Source organism: Callorhinus ursinus, unplaced genomic scaffold (genome assembly GCF_003265705.2).
Source record: "Callorhinus ursinus isolate GAN/ISIS: 27379988/994484 unplaced genomic scaffold, GSC_fseal_2.0 scaffold18, whole genome shotgun sequence".
Lineage (NCBI taxonomy): Eukaryota > Metazoa > Chordata > Mammalia > Carnivora > Otariidae > Callorhinus > Callorhinus ursinus.
This window is the reverse complement of record NW_027397080.1, coordinates 26,842,039-26,865,297: the sequence shown is the minus strand read 5'-3', so window position 1 is coordinate 26,865,297 and position 23,259 is coordinate 26,842,039. Positions and strand designations below refer to the sequence as shown.

The 23,259-nt window shown below is 44.0% G+C and overlaps 1 protein-coding gene across 2 annotated transcripts in view; it reads left to right on the top strand.

Moving 5' to 3' along the window:
• KAZN (kazrin, periplakin interacting protein) overlaps window positions 1-23,259 on the top strand; it is a 1,113,689-nt gene that overhangs the window by 276,886 nt on the left and 813,544 nt on the right. For both annotated transcript variants that reach the window (XM_073903322.1, XM_073903321.1), the window contains one exon: window positions 89-246. In XM_073903322.1, coding sequence (XP_073759423.1) covers window positions 89-246 — 158 coding nt within the window. The remainder of the gene's footprint in view (window positions 1-88; window positions 247-23,259) is intronic.

Sequence of the window (23,259 nt, the reverse complement as noted above, 5' to 3'; positions counted from 1 at the left end):
CCCTACCTCTCCCTTTGAAAGCACTGGCCACCTTCTCTTTGAAAGTCACCTGTTCTGATCACTCTCTCCTTCTTTCTCTTTTCTGCAGCTGTGCAGTCACTGCACACCCTAAATGACCAGATATCCCATTTTATTGTCACCAAGTCGAAGGCACTGGAAGAAGACAAAGACCCCTTTCTACCCACTGAGAAAGAGACTCTGAAGAGTTCCATGATCCTGATGAGGCACCTCTTAATGGATGCTCAGGTACAGAGACTGACAAGGAAATTCTACATAAAGTCCATGGTATCTTTTTTTGTGTTGGTTTTGGTAGAAGTTGTGCAAAAATGTTCGACTACCATACTTCCTGGAAACCACCTTTGTGATAAACAGCCGTATAGCCGACATTCTGATATACTGGGTCTTGGATTTCTGATTAGGAATTATTTGGGATCTAGTATTAAAATAGCTTGGTTTTAAGTCAAAGTAATAGGGATTAAAAATAATATATGTGTTGTTTCTGAGAATTTAACAGATCTCTCATTAGCCTTGGAAAAGTGAAAAATCCATTTACATACAAACTTGGCAGGCATCAAAGCTGGCGAAGGCTCTGGAGTGGAGCAATATGTATCCCAAACAGCATCACTGAGCAGCTAATGAATATTTTGGTACATTTGATGCACCACCAGTAAGCGAATCAGCACTGTTGTGGGTTTTTTTTTTTTTTTTTAATGCTCGCAATGAATTAGTTACAGAAGGCATTTAGCTCATTGTTTGCTTTTGTTGAGATTGTTCTTCAAGATTTTTCCTTGTGCACTATTTTATTGAAATATTTACAGGTAATCCACGTACTCCATCTGGCTTTGTTGGTCGGTCTCTCCAGATATGTTGGTAGGCAAATACCAGGTGTTTTCGGAGAACTGATAGTTTTTGATATTAGTGAAGCCAAGCTGAACTAGACTTTATTGTCATTTCTACCTCGTCAGTATCTAGAAATGTTTCCAAAAATGGTCTTCGGTTTTGGTGATTTTGTATTGGTTTGCCCCGGAGCTTTCCTCCTGAGTTTGTTTTCTGATCTATAGCAATGAGGTCAGAATGGTGGCTGGTTTCCCGTGTTCCGCTCTATCAGATTTTGAACGGGGGTTTCTTTGCTTTTGTTTCTACCATGGTGGTGATTTGTGTTTTATTTTTCTACATCAGTCCTGAAGCCTGTATCTGGTACCAGTAAGACTTGCACTGGCAAGGCTTTGGTGCATTTCTCACCTGTCAGTGCTTGAAGCTGCCCCACGGGGTTTTTGAGCCCCTGTGTTCAGATGACCCAAATTATGCAAAGCCTTTCATTTTTATTCAGTGTTCTCCCTTCTCCCCTTTATTCCGAGCAGCCCATTCCACTTCTCCTTTCTTCCTGAGCCTGTCTGGTGGAAAAAGAAAAGATTCTGAAGCTCTAACAGCCAATTTTAACACTCGGGGGAAAAAAAAGGGAAATTTAGAACAATTTACCAAATAAAAGAGGGCAAATTATTCTTGAAAGGATTAGCTTTCCTCAGTGCCTCGACCCAATCCTATAGCTCACACCCCAGGCAAGGGGACTAGCCTAATGATTCTCCTGAGATACTGTGTAGACTCTACTTTGTAAAATCTAAGGAAGTAAAAAGCCATCTTTTTCTCTCCTTCACTAGCATCTAGAATGGGATTTCAGAAATGTTCAGTATTGCTTAAGAAAACGTTCCCCTCCCTGAATGTTGGATTCATTTGACAATTTTTATCATTTGTGGTGTTGATCACAATTTTCCCCTTTTTTATCTAATGAGACTAGAATATCCCATATAATGTGGTTACTGTATAGAACCGGATTATTAGCTCATTCTGTCCTGATCCCCAGTCAATGCCTGCTAGACTTTTCTCACTTACATAACCAGATAAAATGGAGCAGGGTATGATGGATATTCCCCAAAGCCACACCTCCAGAAGGAGGGTGGTTAAGTCATCCTCCCGAGGGGGCAGAAAACAGAAGGTCAGGTAGAAGTGTGTGGTGTCTGGACTCGCCATTTCTTTTGCCCACTTTTGTACAAAGACTCTTCCCTCTTGTCTTTCAGACTAATATAGGATGCGGTAAATTGTGATTAGTTTGGTCTAAAAATTCCACCCTCATTTCTTTTCTCCCCAGACCACTAACTTTTTGGAGCATTGTTTGTGGTTATCTCTAGGTCTGTAGCTGAAGGCAATTAGAATCATGTTACCTAATGCCCCCAGGCTCAGAGCATCTCAGTAAGATTAGTGTTGCGAAACTTTTAAAATGCTAAGGACCCCCAAGATTTTGGGTACGGTCAGGGGTGATATGTGTTTTTCAGGTTTGAAGAAGATCGCTAGAGACATGCGATTTCTTTTCTTTTCTTTTTTTTTTTTTTGAAGCGGCCCCGCCCCTCGCGCGCGGCCTTGGGGGCAGGGGGGCGGGGGAGCGGGGGCGGGGCCGGGCGGGCTGCGCGCGCGGCCTTGGAGTGCACGGCTGGGTTTGTTGGTTCCCGGGCTGTAGGGCAGTCGGGCTGCTGCGCTGGAGCGGGACTTTAGGTACCGGATGACAGGACCTTTGGCCCCCTTCTCGTCTCCCACCATAGCCAGAAATAGTTTATCTCCTTCTCGGGTTAGCTCCATGTGTCGGCCACAAGAGTAGTTAGTGGGAGTATTAGGGACATTTACTGAGCGCCCGTTACTAGAGACATGCGATTTCTTTTTTTTTTTTTTTTTAAGATTTTATTTATTTATTTGCGAGAGGGAGAATGAGAGATAGAGAGAATGAGAGGGAAGAGGGTCAGAGGGAGAAGCAGACTCCCTGCTGAGCAGGGAGCCCGATGCGGGACTCGATCCCGGGACTCCAGGATCATGACCTGAGCCGAAGGCAGTCGCTTAACCAACTGAGCCACCCAGGCGCCCGAGACATGCGATTTCTAAGGAGACTCTTTATCGAGCATTTTTGGAAATTCAGTGATTTTCCATTCATGGTTTGACATTGCTTCTTACCTCCATTGCAAAGACGAATGAATGTACTTATTTCATATTCTGAGTTCATCAATAAATGGGAGGTCAACAGGATGTGAATATAACTTCCATGTGCCTCCTACCCCTCAGCTGCATTTTGTGATATTAATAGATGCGTGATAGATTTGTGTATTGGAGGACGAAAGCTTCTCCACAGCAGTAACCACATCCCTTAACTTGGTTGGTGTAATAGCCTGCTCACTTTCACACCCAGAGGACTCTTAATAGCGTTAGATTGTGATGAAATGTTCTGACATCAGTCTGCGAGTTGAATGAAGTCAGGCGCAAAGTATTCCAGAGAACCTGGAGGCCACTTTCGAGAGTGGCTGCTTAAAAGGCATAATCGATTCAAGTCACATCTGTCTTGGAAGCAATAAATCCTGCTTAGGAGAATGTCAAAGGCAAAAGCATTGCTGGGCTATGAAATTCTACCTCTGAGGATTATAAAACAGTATACACAGAGCAAACACATCTCCCAAGTATAATAGGGGTGCCGGACATGATTGACAGGTGTGACGGTGCATTCCGGAGAACGGAACGGCTCACATGGGCAGCTCAGAGGCCCGCAGTTGTTTATTAATTCCCTACATGTCTGTATGAGCATTTCGGGGGTGTCTCAAAGAGGCGGGGCTTCTCTGTTTGCACTCCATTCCCCTTGTAGTCCGCAGGCCCCCAAATTCAATGACGTGTACCATTCAGACCACACTGGAAACCTGATCTTGTGGCTTTTGTTCCTGAGTGCTCTGGCTAGACCCAAAGTGCCGACTCAGCCTCGTGAGTGATTAGATTCCTAACGCCGAAGAGGCCGTTCTTTCTGGCAGAGATTAATTCTTTTACTCGCCCTGTGTGACTCTGCATGCTAAGAGAGGTCGATTACAGCAAATTAAATCTCCTATTGGCAGTTCTCTCCTCTTTCCCCCCCAAAGACCTAATATCATTATTTATTAAGGGGTGAACAAATGCTTGGGAAAACAATAAGATCGCTTTGTTGGCAGCAAGGTCCTCTCCTGGAGGGCTGGGCGCTAGAAGGCAGAGAACTTTCAATGCCCCGTGGGCTCTCCCTCTGTGGCCACAGCAGTGAGGAAGGGCCCATGTCCTGCTGCCTGGGCCAGGCGGAGTGCGGAGTGCAGGGTGAGGAGGCAGGAGGCCCTTCTCCCCGGACCGCAGCCTGGATTTGAAGGTGGAGCTGGTTTTAAGTGAGGCCAAGGCCCAAGTGCACTCTTCCCAAAGGTCCATCTCTAGGAAGGAAGGAAGCAAGACATTGACAACAAAAATAAAGCGCACAACCATCCTGTCTAAGCCAGTGTGTGCCTGTGGCCTGGCAGAAGTCAAATGTTCCGCGGAAAATAGATGAAATCTGCTTGATCCTCTGGCCCACCCTTTCTCGGCGCTTCCCTCTTCCTTTAGCCCCTCCCCCCCCCAGCACCCCTCCTCCTTCACTACACTCCCACCCCTTCCTCCCCTGCCTCCTTTCCCTTCCTTGCCCTCTCCTTTCCCTTCCTCTTCTGCCTTTCTTTCTCTTATTTGTGTTCGGGGAACTGGAAAGCCTATTTGCAAAAACCGCATATTCCCCTTGCCAAGCATGAGGGAGAGCAGCGACAGGACGCGGGGTGACCGGCAGGAGGCAAGCCTGGGGTTTGGGAGGCGGAAGGGGTTCCTGCCAGGATCCGAGATTCCGTGTGATGGCCCTCCGGGTCGTGTGATTTTTCTTTTCTAGAATGATCTAGAAAACTCCTCTCCGCTGGTTGATGATGCTTTCTGATTAATTTCCGGTGCCATCGGGCCAATGTAACATGAGTCGATTGACTGTTTGAGCTGCCCAGACACAGTCACTCTCTAGACTGGCCTCGAATGGGGAAGTGTGGTCTGGAGCAGAGACCCCACCGGGGAAAATGGCTCAGGCTCCTGACATACAGGGAGGGAGGGATAGCTTGTCTGCTTGTTTTGGGAAGGAGACCTTGGGAATCAGGTGTTTGATACACATTCATGACAGCCATACGCTGGAAGAGGATCTCTCCCTTTTCTAGCACTTTCCGTCCCTCCATGTGCTTTCTGAAGCCAACACTATGCTCAGGGCATGGACCTGGTGGTCTCGACAAGTACAGGTATCTGGGGCTTTCCAGCTGCAGCTGGCTTCAAGGTCATGCCAGGAGCACCACCCTGTCCACGGCCCTAGGGGACATCTTGCCCTGAAATTGCACAAACTGAGGCACCAGAAGGGTACTTGGCTCTCAAGGTCACAGTATTGCCCCGAGCACAGGTTTTTCGTAGTGGCTTTTGAAATGTGACCCCATGCGGGAGCAAGAACCAAAATGTCCCTACATTATGTCAAGCAGAGAGGAAACTCTGACATCAGAACGGGGGCCAAGAGGCAGAGTTTTTAACCGAAGAAAATCACCCCGGAGATATGTGTAAGTCTATTCATGCTGTCAGATTTCCACCTCTTATGGGTCCTAGGAGAAGGAAATACTGAAATGGACGCTGAAGAGGTTAGTTCACCTAACTAGGAAGCTACAGTGGTAAGGGGATTATTCAAAGGAGTTGCAGTTTATCCCCTCCAGTAATCCAGGGGCTCCTTTACCCGTCCGTCCTGTGCATTCGGAAAGACAGTGCTTACTTTCTGTTCTCAGATGCAAACTGTGAAACCAGGAGGTCCGAAGCTTGCGGCTTCTTGTATAACTTGTGCGAGCCCACTTCCTATTCTGCCGTGGTGATTTTGATCTTTTTAAGTTTGTTTGTTTGTCTGTTTTAGTAAATGAAATTGAACCTGTAGACATTGCCAGGCTTAGATGCAATCCCATCGGTTACAGAGCCCCTATAGTCCCCCTTCCCTGCTCAAATGGAGGGCGACACATAAAATTGCAGTGCTGTTCCTCTGATAAGCTTGAGTCTAGGTATTTCTTAGGTTAATAGTGAAAGGTCGCCTCTTCTGAGACCTCTGCCTCTTTGTAAAACCCATAAGGCAGAATTTTAGGGAAGGTTCTGAAACACTGAAATTCATGCTTTCAGTATTTACATGCAAAGATCTGGGTGGAGTTGGAACTGAGACTCAGGAAAAACTGGATTCCTGTCCATTGCTGTGCTGTGAAGGAAAGGAGCATCAGGATGGGTCATGTTTGAGCGGAATAGTCTCTGTCAAACTGGTAGAGCTTCCATGGATATGTACATATGGCGCTAGAGGGAAACTTGGGAATTTATTTTCACACCACAGAAATTTTATGCCCCATTTTTAGATACTATGTATTTGTTTCAGTGATCTACATTTTAAATGATAATATGCTAGAATTTATGCTGCTCTGATTGTTGATGGTCCATGGTATAGTGCGGGAATCTGAAATAGTAGCAAAATCATGGAAAGAAGGTTAGGGGTGAGGACTCCAGTAGGGTTTTTTGGTCCTCAGCAACAAAGACCAGCTCTGGTTAACATAACAAAGGGAAGGAAAAATAAAATCAGATGAAAACAGAGAGGGAGGCAAACCATGAGGAGACTCTTAACTGTAGGAAACAAACAGGGTTGCTGGAGGAGATGGGGTAACTGGGTGATGGGCAGCAAGGAGGGTACTTGATGTAATGAGCACTGGGTGTTATATGCAACTGACGAATCACTAAGTTCTACCCCTGAAAATAATAATACGCTATATGTTACCTAAATTGAATTTAAATAAAAAAATTTTTTTAAAAAGAAAAAGCTTCTATCTTCATGAAAGAAGATGTTAGTTTAAAAAAAATATATAACAAGGGTAACATTGGATAGATGCAAACAGGGTTGACCTTAGGAAAAGCTGGAGAACCACATCTCAGGAAAGACAGGCAAGAGGACAGCAAGGGAGAGTTAGGTCTCAGGAATTAAAGAGAAGTTGCTTTAGGATACTGTGGTTGGGTGCCTGGGTGGCTCAGTCGGTCAAGCGTCTGCCTTCGGCTCAGGTCATGACCCCAGGGTCCTGGGATCGACTCCCGCATCGGGCTCCTTGCTCATCAGGGAGCCTCCTTCTCCCTCTGCCTGCCATTCTCCCTGCTTGTCCTCTCTCTCTGTCTGACAAATAAATAAATAAAATCTTAAAAAAAAAAAAAGGACACTGTGGTTGGGATAAATTGGCTCCAACTATTTTCTCTCTTTGTGTCTCTTTGGTCAAGATTCAAATTCTTAGAAGAGTCTGACCAGCATGTCTTAGGTCAATGGGACCTTTTCCACATTGACCGTGGGAGGGTGGGACCTTTTCCACATTGACCATGGGAGGGTGTGCATGTTGAGGGATGGTCCCACCTAGACCATTTTCATCACAAGGAGGGAGAGACGATGCTGGGCAGATGGGGGCAATAATAAATCCACTGTGCACTCCACACGCATACACTTGGTACTGTGTCCCAGTGCGGGGGTTGGCAGCACACTGAGCTCTAGGGACAGAGAGGGACAGAACATTGGCCCTGCCCCAGAGGGACTCAGGATATAGTGGGGCAGATGATCAGACACTGAAGTGCCCTGTGATAAATAACTGAGGAAGGTGTGCGTGGGGGCCCTGGAAGCCCAGAGAAGGAAGTGGCTAATATTTGCAGATCACTTCACTGTTTACAAAGCACTTCTGCCAGGGTCTTCTCCTTTTTTCCTCTCAGCCATGAGAACGACAGGAGGCTGAGTACTGTTATCTCTATTTTGAAAACTGGGTATTAAGCTTTAATAAAATAGACTTTTTTTTTATATCACTCCATCCAGCCCATCACAAAGCAAATGTAAATGATTTCCTACCTGTAGCTGGTGACCCTCAGAGGATTTGTTTCCTCAAGGGGTTATTAAATAGAGGGAAAGGGGGGTGTAATTTGGGGAAAGAAGCAGATTAACACCTGGCTTCAGACATACAATGGCATTCCTAACTCAAAATATTTTTAACAACGTTAATAAATATGCAATGCTTTCCTAAAGCTAAACTCTACCCTTTCAGACTCTTAGAAGACATAGGGTTCTAAGAACAGGGTTTTCAAAAATCTTTAAATGGAATATAAAAGATAATCCTGGTCCCCCCTCAATATTCTAGCCTCCTCATGGTGTTCTATAGTTATATTGGTAAATATGTGGCTCCGAAAATAATATGCAACCCCACCATTACCCTTCAGGTGAGTGGTTCTCAACCGAGAGGGGAGGAGAGCCATTTTTGCCCCACCCAGAGGCATTTGGCCGTATCTGGAGGTATTTCTGACGGTCACAGATGGTGTGGCTTTGTGCGCGGGGTTGGCGGTGCTACTGGAATCCGGTGGCTAAAGGCCGGGCATGTTGCCCAACTTCCTACCATGCACAAGATGGCCGCCGCCCCCCCTCAAGACAAAGAATTATCCAGCCCCAATTCCAATAGTGTTGAGATTGAGAAACCCTGCTTTTAGAACCAGTGCTACCTTTTTCATTGATCGTGAAACTCCTCCAGTCTCAGAATCGCTTTGTTTGAAGCCCTACAGTAAATCATAATTGGTCCTCAAGGTATATCTTAGTTATCATTTTCTCATCATTTATTGAGCATCTATAATGTGCCAAGCACTGTGCTAGACTGTGGGGAACCATGGTGAGAACAAAAGCAGTGATCTTTGCCCTCAAGGATTTTGTACCTTAGTCGTGGGTAGCTCTGAGTATGTAAATCAACAAATAATTACGAGTTTCGATAGTTGTCCTAAAGATTCATTAGGACCCAGTTTACATAAGGGTTCAAATGTTTTCCCTTTGAACACAACATTTCAGCTGAGATCTTCAGGGAAGGAGGGGGAGGGAGGGAGAGAACGTGACCTCTACTCATGCATTATTGCATATTATTTGTACTTCAATTTAGTTGTATGTATTTAATACTACTCCATGAGGTAACTGGAAATAGATCCCCTGGGATGTAGTGAAAGATCTAAGCAAATTATTTATTCCAGAAATTTACATTTAATTTAGAGAATATGAAAATTCTAACTGGCCCCTCAGGAACGGAGAATCTTTTCTTTTTTGCCTGTGGGTGTCCACAGAGGAACCAGGATCTCTGTCTTTTTTTGCTAGATGCCGTGGACATAGAGACATACAAAGGAAGGCTAGCATCAGAGCTGTTTGAACTACATGGGACACAGGAGCCAGGTGGGCGAAGGGAAATCTGGGAAGATGTAGACACAGAAATGAAGAGGTGGAGGCTGCTCATGCTTAACCGAATAGCTGCCATAGAGAACCTGGCCGGCAGTCAGTTCTCAATTATGCACCTAGAGATTAGTAACTGTATGGATTATCTATGGGCAAAGCATTCCTTCCCAGGTGGCGTGCACTCAGGAAATGTAAAACAACGTTAGTCTGAATGAGACATAATTAGAAAGGTAATTTCATTGCCAATATTTTTTTTTCTGCCATAATGGAATTCCACATCAGACTTTTCTTTTAGTATCAGCAACTTGGTACTTTTGAATGCTGTGGCTCCCACCCATTAGTCAGATAATAGAGTGCAGAACGGATGCCATATACTTACAATCCTAAAATCACTTATGCTTTGAATAGTAATTCCTCTGCAGAGATGTTGGGGCCTCCTAGTCACCTAAAACTCAAACATTCCCTGTAGAGCAGCCAGGTGAACTGAGGCGTGGTGTTGCTGAGTGCCATCGTCCCCATTCTGTGTTAGATCTGGGAGTAGAGCCCACATTTCTCCTTGGTGCCAGCTCAAGCTAATATTCCATGTTCTTTCACTCCCTTGTCCCTTAGTAAATTACACTTAAAAGCAGTTTGTTTGTTTGTTTGTTTGTTTTAAATTTTATTTTACTAGTCACCGTACAGTACATCATTAGTTTCTAATGTAGTGATCCATGATTCACTGTTTGCCTATAACACCCAGTGCTCCACGCAGTACGTGCCCTCCTTGATACCCATCACCGGGCTAACCCATCCCCACAACCCCTCCCCTCTGAAACCCTCAGTTTGATTCCTGGAGTCCATCGTCTCTCATGGTTTGTCTCCCCCTCGATTTCTCCCCCTTCATTTTTCCCTTCCTTCTCCTAATGTCCTCCAGGCTATTCCTTATGTTCCACAAATAAGTGAAACCACATGATAATTGGCTTTCTCTGCTTGACTTATTTCACTTAGCATAATCTCCTCCAGTCCCATCCATGTGGATGTAAAAGTTGGGTGTTCATCCTTTCTGATGGCTGAGTAATATTCCATCGTATATATGGCCCTCATCTTCTTTATCCATCCGTCTGTTGAAGGGCCTCTTGGCTCTTTCCACAGTTTGGCTATTGTGGACATTGCTGCTATGAACATTGGGGTGCATATGGCCCTTCTTTTCACTACATCTGTGTCTTTGGGGTAAATACCCAGGAGTGCAATTGCTGGGTCATAGGGTAGCTCTACTTTTAATTTTTAGGGTGCCCACTCTTGCCACTATTATTCAACATAGTACTAGAAGTCCTAGTAACAGCAATCAGACAACAAAAAGAAATAAAAAGTATTCAAATTGGCAAAGAAGAAGTCACACTCTCTCTCTTCGCAGATGACATGATACTTTATGTGGAAAATCCAAAGGACTCCACCCCCCGATTACTAGAACTCATACAGCAATTCAGTAATGTGGCAGGATACAAAATCAATGCACAGAAATCAGTTGCTTTCTTATACACTAGCAATGCAATTGTAGAAAGAGAAATTAGAGAATCGATTCCATTTACAATAGCACCAAAAACCTTTAGATACCTCGGAATAAACCTAACTAAAGAGGTAAATGCTCTATACTCTAGGAACTACAGAACACTCATGAAAGAAATTGAAGAAGACACAAAAAGATGGAAAAACATTCCATGCTCCCGGTTCGGAAGAATAAACATTGTTAAAATGTCTATGCTGCCCAGAGCAATCTATACCTTCAACGCCATCCCGATCAAAATTCCAATGACATTTTTCAAAGTGCTAGAACAAGCAATCCTAAAATTTGTATGGAATCAGAAAAGACCCTGAATCGCCAAGGAAATGTTGAAAAAGAAAAACAAAGCTGGGGGCATCACGTTGCCCGATTTCAAGCTATATTACAAAGCTGTGATCCCCAAGACAGCATGGTACTGGCACAAAAACAGACACATAGATCAATGGAACAGAATAGAGAGCCCAGATATGGACCCTCAACTCTGTGGTCAAATAATCTTCGACAAAGCAGGAAAAAATATGCAATGGAAAAAGTCTCTTCAATAAATGGTGCTGGGAAAATTGGGCAGCTATATACAGAAGAATGAAACTCGACCATTCTCTAACAGCATACACAAAGGTAAACTCTAAATGGATGAAAGATGTCAATGTAAGGCAGGAATCCATCAAAATCCTAGGGGAGAACATAGGCAGTAACCTCTTCGACATCGACCACAGCAACTTCTTTCAAGATAGCCATCTCCAAAGGCTAGTGAAACAAAAGCAAAAATGAACTTTTGGGACTTCATCAAGATACAAAGCTTCTGCACAGCAAAGGAAACAGTCAACAAAACAAAGAGGCAACCCACAGAATGGGAGAAAATATTTGCAAATGACACTTTATTATTTTTAAGATTTTATTTATTTATTTGACAGAGAGAGAGCACAAGCAGCGGGGAGCAGCAGGGAGAGGGAGAAGCAGGCTCCCTGTCGAGCAAGGAGGCCAACACAGGGCTCCATCCCTGGGATAGTGACCTGAGCTGAAGGCAGATGCTTAACTGACTAAGCCACCCAGGTGCCCCTTAAAGCAGTTTAATAGTGAGATGGCGACTTGGCTCTTCCAAGTTCTCACTTACTCCTGTGGACCTGAAAGAAACGCAGTCGTTTTGGCCAGCTTAGTAGCCCAGATACTTAATTTCAGAATGGACATTCTTATCTTGGATTACTGATACGCACCTACAATCTCTTTCTCTTTCCTCGGAAAGTATGAGACAAAGAAACAGGCTCGTGATAAGATTGATAATGAAAATCATGGCATGGATTTGTATCAGTTAACTACTGCCACATAAAAAAAATCATCTCAGAATTAAGTGGTTTAAAATAACTCTTTATTGACTTCTTTAAGTCCGTGCATTGACTGGGTAATTTTGCTAATACAGGCAGGCATGGCTGATCTTGACTGGTCTCACTCCCATATCTGTGGTCGCTGGGGCCTGGCGGGTCTGAGATGCCCTTGGCTGGCATGATTCAGCTGTCCTCCACATCTCTCCGGTATCCGCTCAGCAGGCTAACTCTGGAATATTCTCATATAGGTGACAGGGGTCCATAGAAAAGAACAAATGGACAAAAGCAATCACTTTTCCAGTCTACATTTGTATCAAATTTGCTATTATTCCATTGGCCAAAACCAGTCAAATTACCTAACCCAGAGTCAGTTTGGGATGACACCACCAAATGGATATATCAAGCATGGTGCATTAGTGTAATCAATCTACCACATAAACAAAGCCAAGTAGCAAAAGATTTCTTAGCATAACTCTTGATGACATTTGATCTTTTGGAAATGAGAGTCTGAAGTGTCCTAACTAGCAAGCTTCCTGCACATTGTCTTTTGGAAAGACTGAGCCAGTCAGTTTGTTTAGAGGGACATGAATTGTGTTCTTCTGCCGTTATCCAAGCACAGAGGACAGACTGTGTTTGAACAGCTGGAGGATGTATTTTAAGAGGGCTCTATGTCAGACTTTGAATAGGATGATTTCAAATGGGCCTGTGACCAATTGTGAGAAGTGTGCACTTGTGCTATTGCTCTAGAAACATGATGAGCCATTAAAATCCCATTGTTCGAGCTGGTCATTCAAGCCAGGTGCATGGTTAATTTGTTCAACAAAATTCTTCCTGTGCTTATACTAACCACATGAAAGGTACAGTGGTAAACACTGCAGGGAGATATGAAAAATAAAGGTAGCAAAGGATCATTGAGTTCTCAGTGTGCGCCAAACTCTCTGCTAAGGACTGTACCTTACCTCCAAATCTCATTTGTGAGGTATGTGTTATTTCCCCTATTTTATGGATGAGGAAATGAGGCCCAAAGAGGAAAACTTACTTAAGGTCACATATCTAGTGAGTAGCTGTGCTACTTTAATTGCAAAAAATACCTGCAGTTCTTTACTTTCTCTCTTTGCAATATGCCTCGGTAGCCTTTCTCAGTGAGAGCTAGGGTTTGTTTTCCCATCCCTTGAATCTGAGCTGGCTTGTGATTTGTTTTGGCCAAGAGAATGTGGTGGAAGAGTAGGTCAGTCCAGAGGTTGTGTGGGAGACAGTCAAAACTCTGTCTTCATTTTCAGAGAAAGCTGTGGCTGAAGAGGTGGGTCTGGGACTCATCAGTGTATGTACCATCTGTTGGAGTCGGGCTGTATCCTTGAGTTCTCAGTAGCACATAACAGAATCCACTTTAAGGAGAAAGGCCTTTAAAAGAATTTTTGGAGACATTTTTGATAGTTCGCAGAATCTCCAGGAGGTCTTGAACACTAGGTTTGGAGGCTACCTGGCCAGGAATAACAGTAGCCAGGAGAAACCAGTCAAGACTGCTAGTGAAAACCATCCAGCACCTGCTTCACCCAGGACAGCACCTGTAACATGAGGACTGGATGCAGAACCTTCCCCAGGGCTATTCTGAAGAACCAAGTGCTTCTGCCGCCAGCTGGCTGAAGGAGCCAGTCTCTTCCCACACCGTGGCTACCTCACTGAGGAAGAACCTAGGCTAGCAGGCAACCTTAGCCACAGGGGAATCTGGGAAATGTAGTTCTAGATTTCCATTTTCTGTAGTTCAGGGAAGCAGGTTAGAGGATGTTGGGATGTGTGTGAGTGAGCCAATGTGGGCTACCCCCAACATAAGCACACAGGAAATTACACAGGGACATCGTACAGCAAGGAACAGAAGACACACTGTGGAGTAGATGAAAAGTCCCCTTCTCGCTTCAACTAGATTGAAATTTCTGTCATTTACACCCTGAAGAACCTTGACTAACAGGACACCTAAACTTTATAGAAATGCGATCCTTTCTCCCCAGTGCCTTCCTGTCAATATGCCATGTGTTCCCTACCATGATTAACCACAGAGCCAAGTGGGAGCTTTCTCTGAGCTGGGGCACCTGGCCCCTTGCAATTAAGCTCCAGGAAGCTTCTTGCCTGTACTTTAACATTTATGCAATTTCATATTGCTGCTTATACATTTACGCAGTCACGCACAGGGCTAGAATTCAAAGAAGACCTGTATAAAGCAACAATTGTTGTAAATAATTAACCTACTAAGAAGTTTGAATATATGCACAGAGGTGGCACAAGGCGTTCTTTTCCTGAGATGGGACAAAACAACAAAAAAGAAAAAAAAACACCAAAAAATCCAACTTGTTATTCTGGAAGCACAAACTGTTCACTGGTGTTCATAAGTAATGTGCCTCACATCTCAGTGCATGTTTTCATGGGTTTTTTAATGTATTTCTTTTTTTTTTAAATTTTTTATTGTTATGTTAATCACCATATATTACATCATTTGTTTTGGTGTAGTGTTCCATGATTCATTGTTTGTTCATAACACCCAGTGCTCCACGCAGAACGTGCCCTCTTTAATACCCATCACCAGGATAACCCATCCCCCCACCCTCCTCCCCTCTAGAACCCTCAGTTTGTTTTTCAGAGTCCATCATCTCTCCTGGTTCGTCTCCCGCTCTAACTTACTCCCCTTCATTCTTCCTCTCCTGCTATCTTCTTCTTTTTCTTTTTTTTTTTCTTAAAATATGTTGCGTTATTTGTTTCAGAAGTACAGATCTGTGATTCAACAGTCTTACACAATTCACAGCGCTCACCGTAGCACATATCTTCCCCAATGTCTGTCACCCAGCCACCCCATCCCTCCCACCCCCGACCACTCCAGCACCCCTCAGTTTGTTTCCTGAGATTAAGAATTCCTCATATCAGCGAGGTCATATGATACATGTCTTTTTCTGATTGACTTATTTCACTCAGCATAACACCCTCCAGTTCCATCCATGTCGTTGCAAATGGCAAGATCTCATTCCTTTTGATGGCTGCATAATATTCCATTGTGTATATATACCACTTCTTCTTTATCCGTTCATCTGTCGATGGACATCTTGGCTCTTTCCACAGTTTGGCTATTGTGGACATTGCTGCTATAAACATTGGGGTGCACGTACCCCTTCCGGTCCCTACATTTGTATCTTTGGGGTAAATACCCAGTAGTGCAATTGCTGGATCGAACGGTAGCTCTAATTTCAACTGTTTGAGGAACCTCCATACTGTTTTCCAGAGTGGCTGCACCAGCTTGCATTCCCACCAACAGTGTAGGAGGGTTCCCCTTTCTCCACATCCCCGCCAACATCTGTCGTTCCCTGACTTGTTAATTTTAGCCATTCTGACGGGTGTGAGGTGGTATCTCATTGAGGTTTTGATTTGGATTTCCCTGATGCCGAGCGATGTTGAGCACTTTTTCATGTGTCTGTTGGCCATTTGGATGTCTTCTTTGCAGAAATGTCTGTTCATGTCTTCTGCCCATTTCTTGATTGGATTATTTGTTCTTTGGGTGTTGAGTTTGATAAGTTCTTTATAGATTTTGGATACTAGCCCTTTATCTGATATGTCATTTGCAAATATTTTCTCCCATCTGTCCGTTGTCTTTTGGTTTTGTGGACTGTTTCTTTTGCTCTGCAAAAGCTTTTTATCTTGATGAAATCCCAATAGTTCATTTTTCCCTGGCTTCCTGTGCCTTTGGCGATGTTTCTAGGGAGAAGTTGCTGCGGTTGAGGTCGAAGAGGTTGCTACCTGTGTTCTCCCTTAGGATTTGGATGGACTCCTGTCTCACGTTTAGGTCTTTCAACCATTTGGAGTCTATTTTTGTGTGTGGTGTAAGGAAATGGTCCAGTTTCATTCTTCTGCATGTGGCTGTCCAATTTTCCCAACACCATTTGTTGAAGAGACTGTCTTTTTTCCACTGGACATTCTTTCCTGCTTTGTCAAAGATGAGTTGACCGTAGAGTTGAGGGTCCATTTCTGGGCTCTCAATTCTGTTCCATTGATCTATGTGTCTGTTTTTGTGCCAGTACCATACTGTCTTAATGATGACAGCTTTGTAATAGAGCTGGAAGTCCGGAATTGTGATGCCGCCAGCTTTGCTTTTCTTTTTCAAGATTCCTCTGGCTATTCGGGGTCTCTTCTGGTTCCATACAAATTTTAGGATTATTTGTTCCATTTCTTTGAAAAAGGTGGATGGTATTTTGATGGGGATTGCATTGAATGTGTAGATTGCTCTAGGCAGCACTGACATCTTCACAATGTTGGTTCTTCCAATCCATGAGCATGGAACCTTTTTCCATTTCTTTGTGTCTTCTTCAGTTACTTTCATGAGTATTTTATAGTTTTCTGAGTACAGATCCTTTGCCTCTTTGGTTAAATTTATTCCTAGGTATCTTATGGTTTTGGGTGCAATTGTGAATGGAATCGACTCCTTGATTTGTCTCTCTTCTGTCTTGTTGTTGGTGTATAGGAATGCCACTGATTTCTGTGCATTGATTTTATAGCCTGCTACTTTACTGAATTCCTGGATGAGTTCTAGCAGTTTTGGGGTGGAGTCTTTTGGGATTTCCACATACAGTATCATATCATCTGCAAAGAGTGAGAGTTTGACTTCCTCTTTGCCGATTTGGATGCCTTTGATTTCTTTTTGGTGTCTGATTGCTGTGGCTAGGACTTCTAATACTATGTTGAATAGCAGTGGTGAGAGTGGACATCCCTGCCGCGTTCCTGACCTTAGGGGAAAAGCTCTCAGCTTTTCCCCATTGAGAATGATATTCGCTGTGGGTTTTTCATAGATGGCTTTTATGATATTGAGGTATGTACCCTCTATCCCTATACTCTGAAGAGTTTTGATCAAGAAAGGATGCTGTACTTTGTCAAATGCTTTTTCTGCATCTATTGAGAGGATCATATGATTCTTGCTCTTTCTCTTGTTAATGTATTGTATCACGTTGATTGATTTGCGGATGTTGAACCAGCCTTGCAGCCCAGGGATAAATCCCACTTGGTCGTGGTGAATAATCCTTTTAATGTACTGTTGGATCCTATTGGCTAGGATTTTGGTGAGAATTTTTGCATCCATGTTCATCAAGGATATTGGTCTGTAATTCTCCTTTTTGATGGGATCTTTGTCTGGTTTTGGGATCAAGGTAATGGTGGCCTCATAAAATGAATTTGGAAGTTTTCCTTCCATTTCTATTTTTTGGAACAGTTTCAGGAGAATAGGTATTAATTTTTCTTTAAATGTCTGATAGAATTCCCCTGGGAAGCCATCTGGCCCTGGGCTTTTGTTTCTTGGGAGATTTTTGATGACTGCTTCAATTTCCTTAGTGGTTATAGGTCTGTTCAGGTTTTCTATTTCTTCCTGGTTCAGTTTTGGTAGTTGATACATCTCTAGGAATGCACCCATTTCTTCCAGGTTATCTAATTTGCTGGCATAGAGTTGCTCATAATATGTTCTTATAATTGTTTGTATTTCTTTGGTGTTGGTTGTGATCTCTCCTCTTTCATTCATGATTTTGTTGATTTGGGTCATTTCTCTTTTCTTTTTGATAAGTCTGGCCAGGGGTTTATCAATCTTGTTCATTCTTTCAAAGAACCAGCTCCTAGTTTCGTGGATCTGTTCTACTGTTCTTTTGGTTTCTAGTTCATTGATTTCTGCTCTGATCTTTATGATTTCTCTTCTCCTGCTGGGTTTAGGCTTTATTTGCTGTTCTTTCTCCAGCTCCTTTAGGTGTAGGGTTAGGTTGTGTGTTTGAGACCTTTCTTGTTTCTTGAGAAAGGCTTGTATTGCTATATACTTTCCTCTCAGGACTGCCTTTGCTGTATCCCAAAGATTTTGGACAGTTGTCCAAATGTTTTCATTTTCATTGGTTTTCATGAATTTTTTTAATTCTTCTTTAATTTCCTGGTTGACCCATTCATTCTTTAGTAGGATGCTCTTTAGTCTCCATGTATTTGAGTTCTTTCCGACTTTCCTCTTGTGATTGAGTTCTAGTTTCAAAGCATTGTGGTCTGAAAATATGCAGGGAATGATCCCAATCTTTTGGTACTGGTTGAGACCTGATTTGTGACCTAGGATGTGATCAATTCTGGAGAATGTTCCATGGGCACTAGAGAAGAATGTGTATTCCGTTGCTTTGGGATGGAATGTTCTGAATATGTCTGTGAAGTCCATTTGGTCCAGTGTGTCATTTAAAGTCTTTATTTCCTTGTTGATCTTTTGCTTAGATGATCTGTCCATTTCAGTCAGGGGGGTGTTAAAGTCCCCCACTATTATTGTATTGTTGTCAATGTGTTTCTTTGCTTTTGTTATTAATTGCCTTATATAATTGGCTGCTCCCATGTTCGGGGCATAGATATTTACAATTGTTAGATCTTCTTGGTGGATAGACCCTTTAAGTAGGATAAAGTGTCCTTCCTCATCTCTTATTACAGTCTTTTTTTTAAAATCTAGTTTGTCTGATATAAGGATTGCCACCCCAGCTTTCTTTTGGTGTCCATTAGCATGGTAAATGGTTTTCCACCCCCTCACTTTCAATCTAGGGGTGTCTTTGGGTCTAAAATGAGTCTCTTGCAGACAGCGTATTGATGGGTCTTGTTTTTGAATCCAATCTGATAGCCTGTGTCTTTTGATTGGGGCATTGAGCCCATTTACATTCAGGGTAACTATTGAAAGGTATGAATTTAGTGCCATTGTAATGCCTGTAAGGTGACTGTTACTGTATGTTGTCTGTGTTCCTTTCTGATCTTTGCTGCTTTTAGGCTCTCTCTTTGCTTAGAGGACCCCTTTCAATATTTCTTGTAGGGCTGGTTTCCTGTTTGCAAATTCCTTTAGTTTTTGTTTGTTCTGGACGCTTTTTATCTCTCCTTCTATTTTCAATGACAGCCTAGATGGATATAGTATTCTTGGCTGCATATTTTTCTCGTTTAGTGCTCTGAAGATATCTTGCCAGTCCTTTCTGGCCTGCCAGGTCTCTGTGGATAGGTCTGTTGGCAATCAAATATTTTTACCATTGTAGGTTACATATCTCTTCTCCCGAGCTGCTTTCAGGATTTTCTCTTTGTCTCTGAGACTCGTAAGTTTTACTATTAGATGTCGGGGTGTTGACCTATTTTTATTGATTTTGAGAGGGGCTCTCTCTGCCTCCTGGATTTTGATGCCTGTTTCCTTCCTCACATTAGGGAAGTTCTCTGCTATTATTTGCTCTAATATACCTTCTGCCCCTCTCTCTCTCTCTTCTTCTTCTGGGATTCCAATTATTCTAATGTTGTTTCGTCTTATTGAATCACTTATCTCTCGAATTCTGCCCTCATGATCCTGTAGTTGTTTCTCCCTCTTTTTCTCAGCCTCTTTATTTTCCATCATTTGGTCTTCTATATCACTGATTCTCTCTTCTGCCTCATTTATCCTAGCAGTTAGTGCCCCCAATTTTGATTGCACCTCATCAATAGCCTTTTTGATTTCGCCTTGGTTAGATTTTAGTTCTTTTATTTCTCCAGAAAGGGTTTCTCTAATAACTTCCACACTTTTTTCAAGCCCAGCTAGTATCTTTAAAGTCATAATTCTGAACTCTAGGTCTGATATCGTACTAATGTCCGTATTGAGTAGGTCCCTGGCTGACGGTACTACCTCTTGTTCTTTTTGCTGAGGTGATTTCTTTCATCTTGTCATTTTGTCCAGAGGAGAATAGATGAATGAGAGAACAAAATGCTAACAGGTTTACAACGTCCCCAGCAAATATACTGTATACAAATCAGAAAAGACCTGAAACCAGGGGAAAAGAAAGGGAAAGAAAGAAAAAAGAAAGAGAAAAAAAAAGAAAAGAAAAAAAATAAAAACAAAAACAGAACAATACAAAAAAAGCAGAATGTGATCAAATATGATCAGGCTAGTGCATAGATCAGTGCCACACACTGGATTTTGGGCGTATTTTGGTCTGTTAGAAAAAAGTGCCTCCTAAAATTTTAAAGGAAGAAAGACATATATGTACAAAATAAGGGTTGATACAATGAAGGGATAGAAGATGACTGTAAAGATGAAAATTATAAAAGATTTTATAAAAGGACTTGATAACATAAGAAGTTGTTTGAAAAAAGAAAGAAGATTAAAAAAAAATAAAAAAGGGAGAGAATGTGATCAGGCAGGAGACTAGAAGAGAACCATACACTAGTGATTTAGGGTATATTTTTATCTGTTAGAAGAAACTGTATCTCAAAATTTTAAAGAGAGAACAACTTATATATATATATGCCAAAAATAAGGGTAACTACTATGAAGGGATAAAATATGACTCTAAAGATGAAAAATAAAAAATGTGTTTTTTTTTTAAAGAGATTGATAAGATATTGGTTGTAAAAGGGAAAAAGAAAAAAAAAAACAGTTAACAAAAATTAACTTTGATGAACTAATGAATCATGGTAAAAAAAAGCCATGAATTCAATGTGCAGTATTCCCCTAGCACTGGAGTTCTCCCGTTCTCCTTGATCGGTAAACTTGGTCTTGGCTTGCTGGCTGTTCGCGCTGATCTTCTGGGGGAGGGGCCTGTTGCTGTGGTTTCCAAATGTCTTTGCCGGAGGCGGAATTGCCCCGCCCTTGTCGGTCCCGTCTAAGCAAGCTGCTCGGGTTTGATCTCAGGAGCTTTTGTTCCCTGCAAGCTCTCCGTACAGCCTTGGAGGACCAGGGCAAAAATGGTGGCCTCCCAATCTCCGCCCGGAGGAGCTGAGAACTCGGGGCCCCGCTCCTCAGTGCGCCCCCAGAGAAAAGCAGTCACTCCCGTGTCCCCGGTCTCTGGCCCCATCCGTGCTCACCCGGCCTGTGACCGAGCGTTTCTATCTCTGGCACCCGACCCCGTGTGGAGTCTCCAAACCCAGCAGATCCCTGCGGTGCGCTCCCGCGCCGCTCCTCCCCAGGAAGGAAGGGGAGTCTCCCCGGCTCTGCCGCTTGTTGGGTCCCTGCTGGAGGAGCAGTGGCCCGACTGGGCCGCGGATCACAGTTTATGGCCACCCCGAGCTGAGAGCCCGCGCCTCGGCTCCGTCTCTGCAGCCGGCTTCCCCGCTCTGATACCTGGGAGCTCTGACGCACTCAGGCTCCCCGGTCTTTCTGTGACCCCAAGGGTCCTGAGATCCCACTGTCCCACGAGGGTTCCACCCCCCGCTTAGCCACTGCAGCGACGTCCCTCAGCGGAGCCGACTTCTAAAAGGTCCGATTTTGTGCTCCGCGGCTCTAGCACTTGCCAGAAGCGGCCGACGGAGGCCCCTCCCCCGCCGTCTATCCTCCCGAATGTCGCCTCGGATTCACTTCTCCGCACGTCCTACCTTCCAGTAAGTGGTCGCTTCTCTGTTCAGAGAGTTGTTACTCTTCTTCTCTTCGATCTCCTGTTGAGTTCGTAGGTGTTCAGAATGGTTTGATCCCTATTCAGCTGAATTCCTGAGACCAGACGAAATCTAGGTCTCCTACTCCTCCGCCATCTTGCTCCCTTAATGTATTTCTAAATGAAATTTGAATCAGCATTTGCAGAAATACCTCCACAGAACCCCACAGTAATAGAGAATACCATTTGGTCGTGGATGCCCCATATGGCATTTCCTCTAGCTTCGCCAAAAGGGACCAACTCCTTTGTTATAGGTTGAATTGTGTCTTCCAAAAAAGATATGTGGGAAGTCCTAACATCCATAACCTCAGTATGTGACTTATTGGACCTACAGTCATTACAGAGGGAATCAAATTAAAATGAGGTCATTAGAGGGGCGCCTGGGTGGCTCAGTCTGTTAAGCGCCTGCCTTTAGCTCAGGTCGTGATCCCAGGGTCCTGGGACTGAGCCCCGGGTTGGGCTCCCTGCTCAGCCGGGAGACTGCTTGTCTCTCTCCCTCTCTTTCTGCCCCTCCCCCCACCGCTTGTGCTCTCTCTCTCTTTCTCAAATAAATAAAATCTTAAAAAAAAGGTCCTATGACTGGTGACCTTGTACCAAGGGGAATTTAGACACAGAACCACACGTGCGCTGAGGGGAGGCAGTGCGGCGTCACAGGAGAATGCTGTATGATGTAGCTAGATGTCTGTGGCCCCCGAAGCTCGGACAGAGGCCTGGGACAGATTCTCCCTTGGAGTTTTCAGAAGGAAACAAACCTGGTGTCACCTTGATTTGGGGCTTCTGACCTCCAGAAACGTAAGACTAGGAATTGTACCTGTTTTAAGCCACCTGGTTTGTGGTACTGTGTGACGGAAGCCACAGGAAGCGAATAAACCCTGCTGATGAGAAAATCACAGACTAAGAAGGCGTGGGACATTTTTAGACCAGGTGCAGTGTGGTCCAGGAGCAGCACATTTTTGTTTTCATCATGGGATGAAAAGAATTGTGATGGAAGGCCAACGTGCACGGTTCCTTGCTCTCCAAAGAGCCCCAGTGCTGAATGTCGCACATGGAGGTCTTATTTCATCCAAGATAAGTGAAGGGCGCTGTAAGGGCCTGTGGATGGCAGGCAGGTGGTGTGTCCTACCCGCAGTTGCTGGAGGGGGTACCACTGTTGCTTTCGCCATGATGCCAACATCACACATAATTTGTTGATTCCCTATTGTTGGTTTCTCTGTGGGATAGGAAGTTGTCACCTGGCTTCCTTTTCTTTTCATCATCATAACTGCCTCCACTCTGTCATCCTTCCAACTCTAAATCAAAGGGAAGCGTGTCTTCTCTCATCTGGGAAGTATTCCGGATGCATACCATTAGCACAGAGGAGCACTTGACATTTCAGATCATCATTACGGCTTCGTTATTGGTTTCAGCCGAACCCTGGCACTCTGGTAGGACTGTGGGGGCAAATAAGCAAGAGAGATGGAGATCTAGTGAAGTTCACGGGCAGCTGTTGCCCTGGAAGAGAGTCACGAGCTCCCCTCTTCCACCCTCCCCCTGCCAAGAGCCGGGTCTCTCCCGGGATGCCGTGTGTGGCTCAGTGGGGCAGATCTGGTTGTCATCCTTCCGCTGCCATCTTCTGCCTTCAGAGGAATTGTGAAGTGGATTAACTCTTCTCTCCTAGGACTCTGTACCTCCCCCTGACTGTCAGCTCTTCTTCTGCAGCAGGCTTCTGTCACGCTTGCCCCTTCCACCTTGTTTTCTGGGACCTCCAGACCCATCCTCTCCCACCAGGCTTTGGGAAGTCTGTGCATGCGTTATCCTAGGGGCATTGTGATGGCTGCCCTTTCTTCTTGGCTCTGCAGAGCAGTGAAGAATGCTGTGGAGGAGAGAAGCATGGGCCTTTGAGGAGGA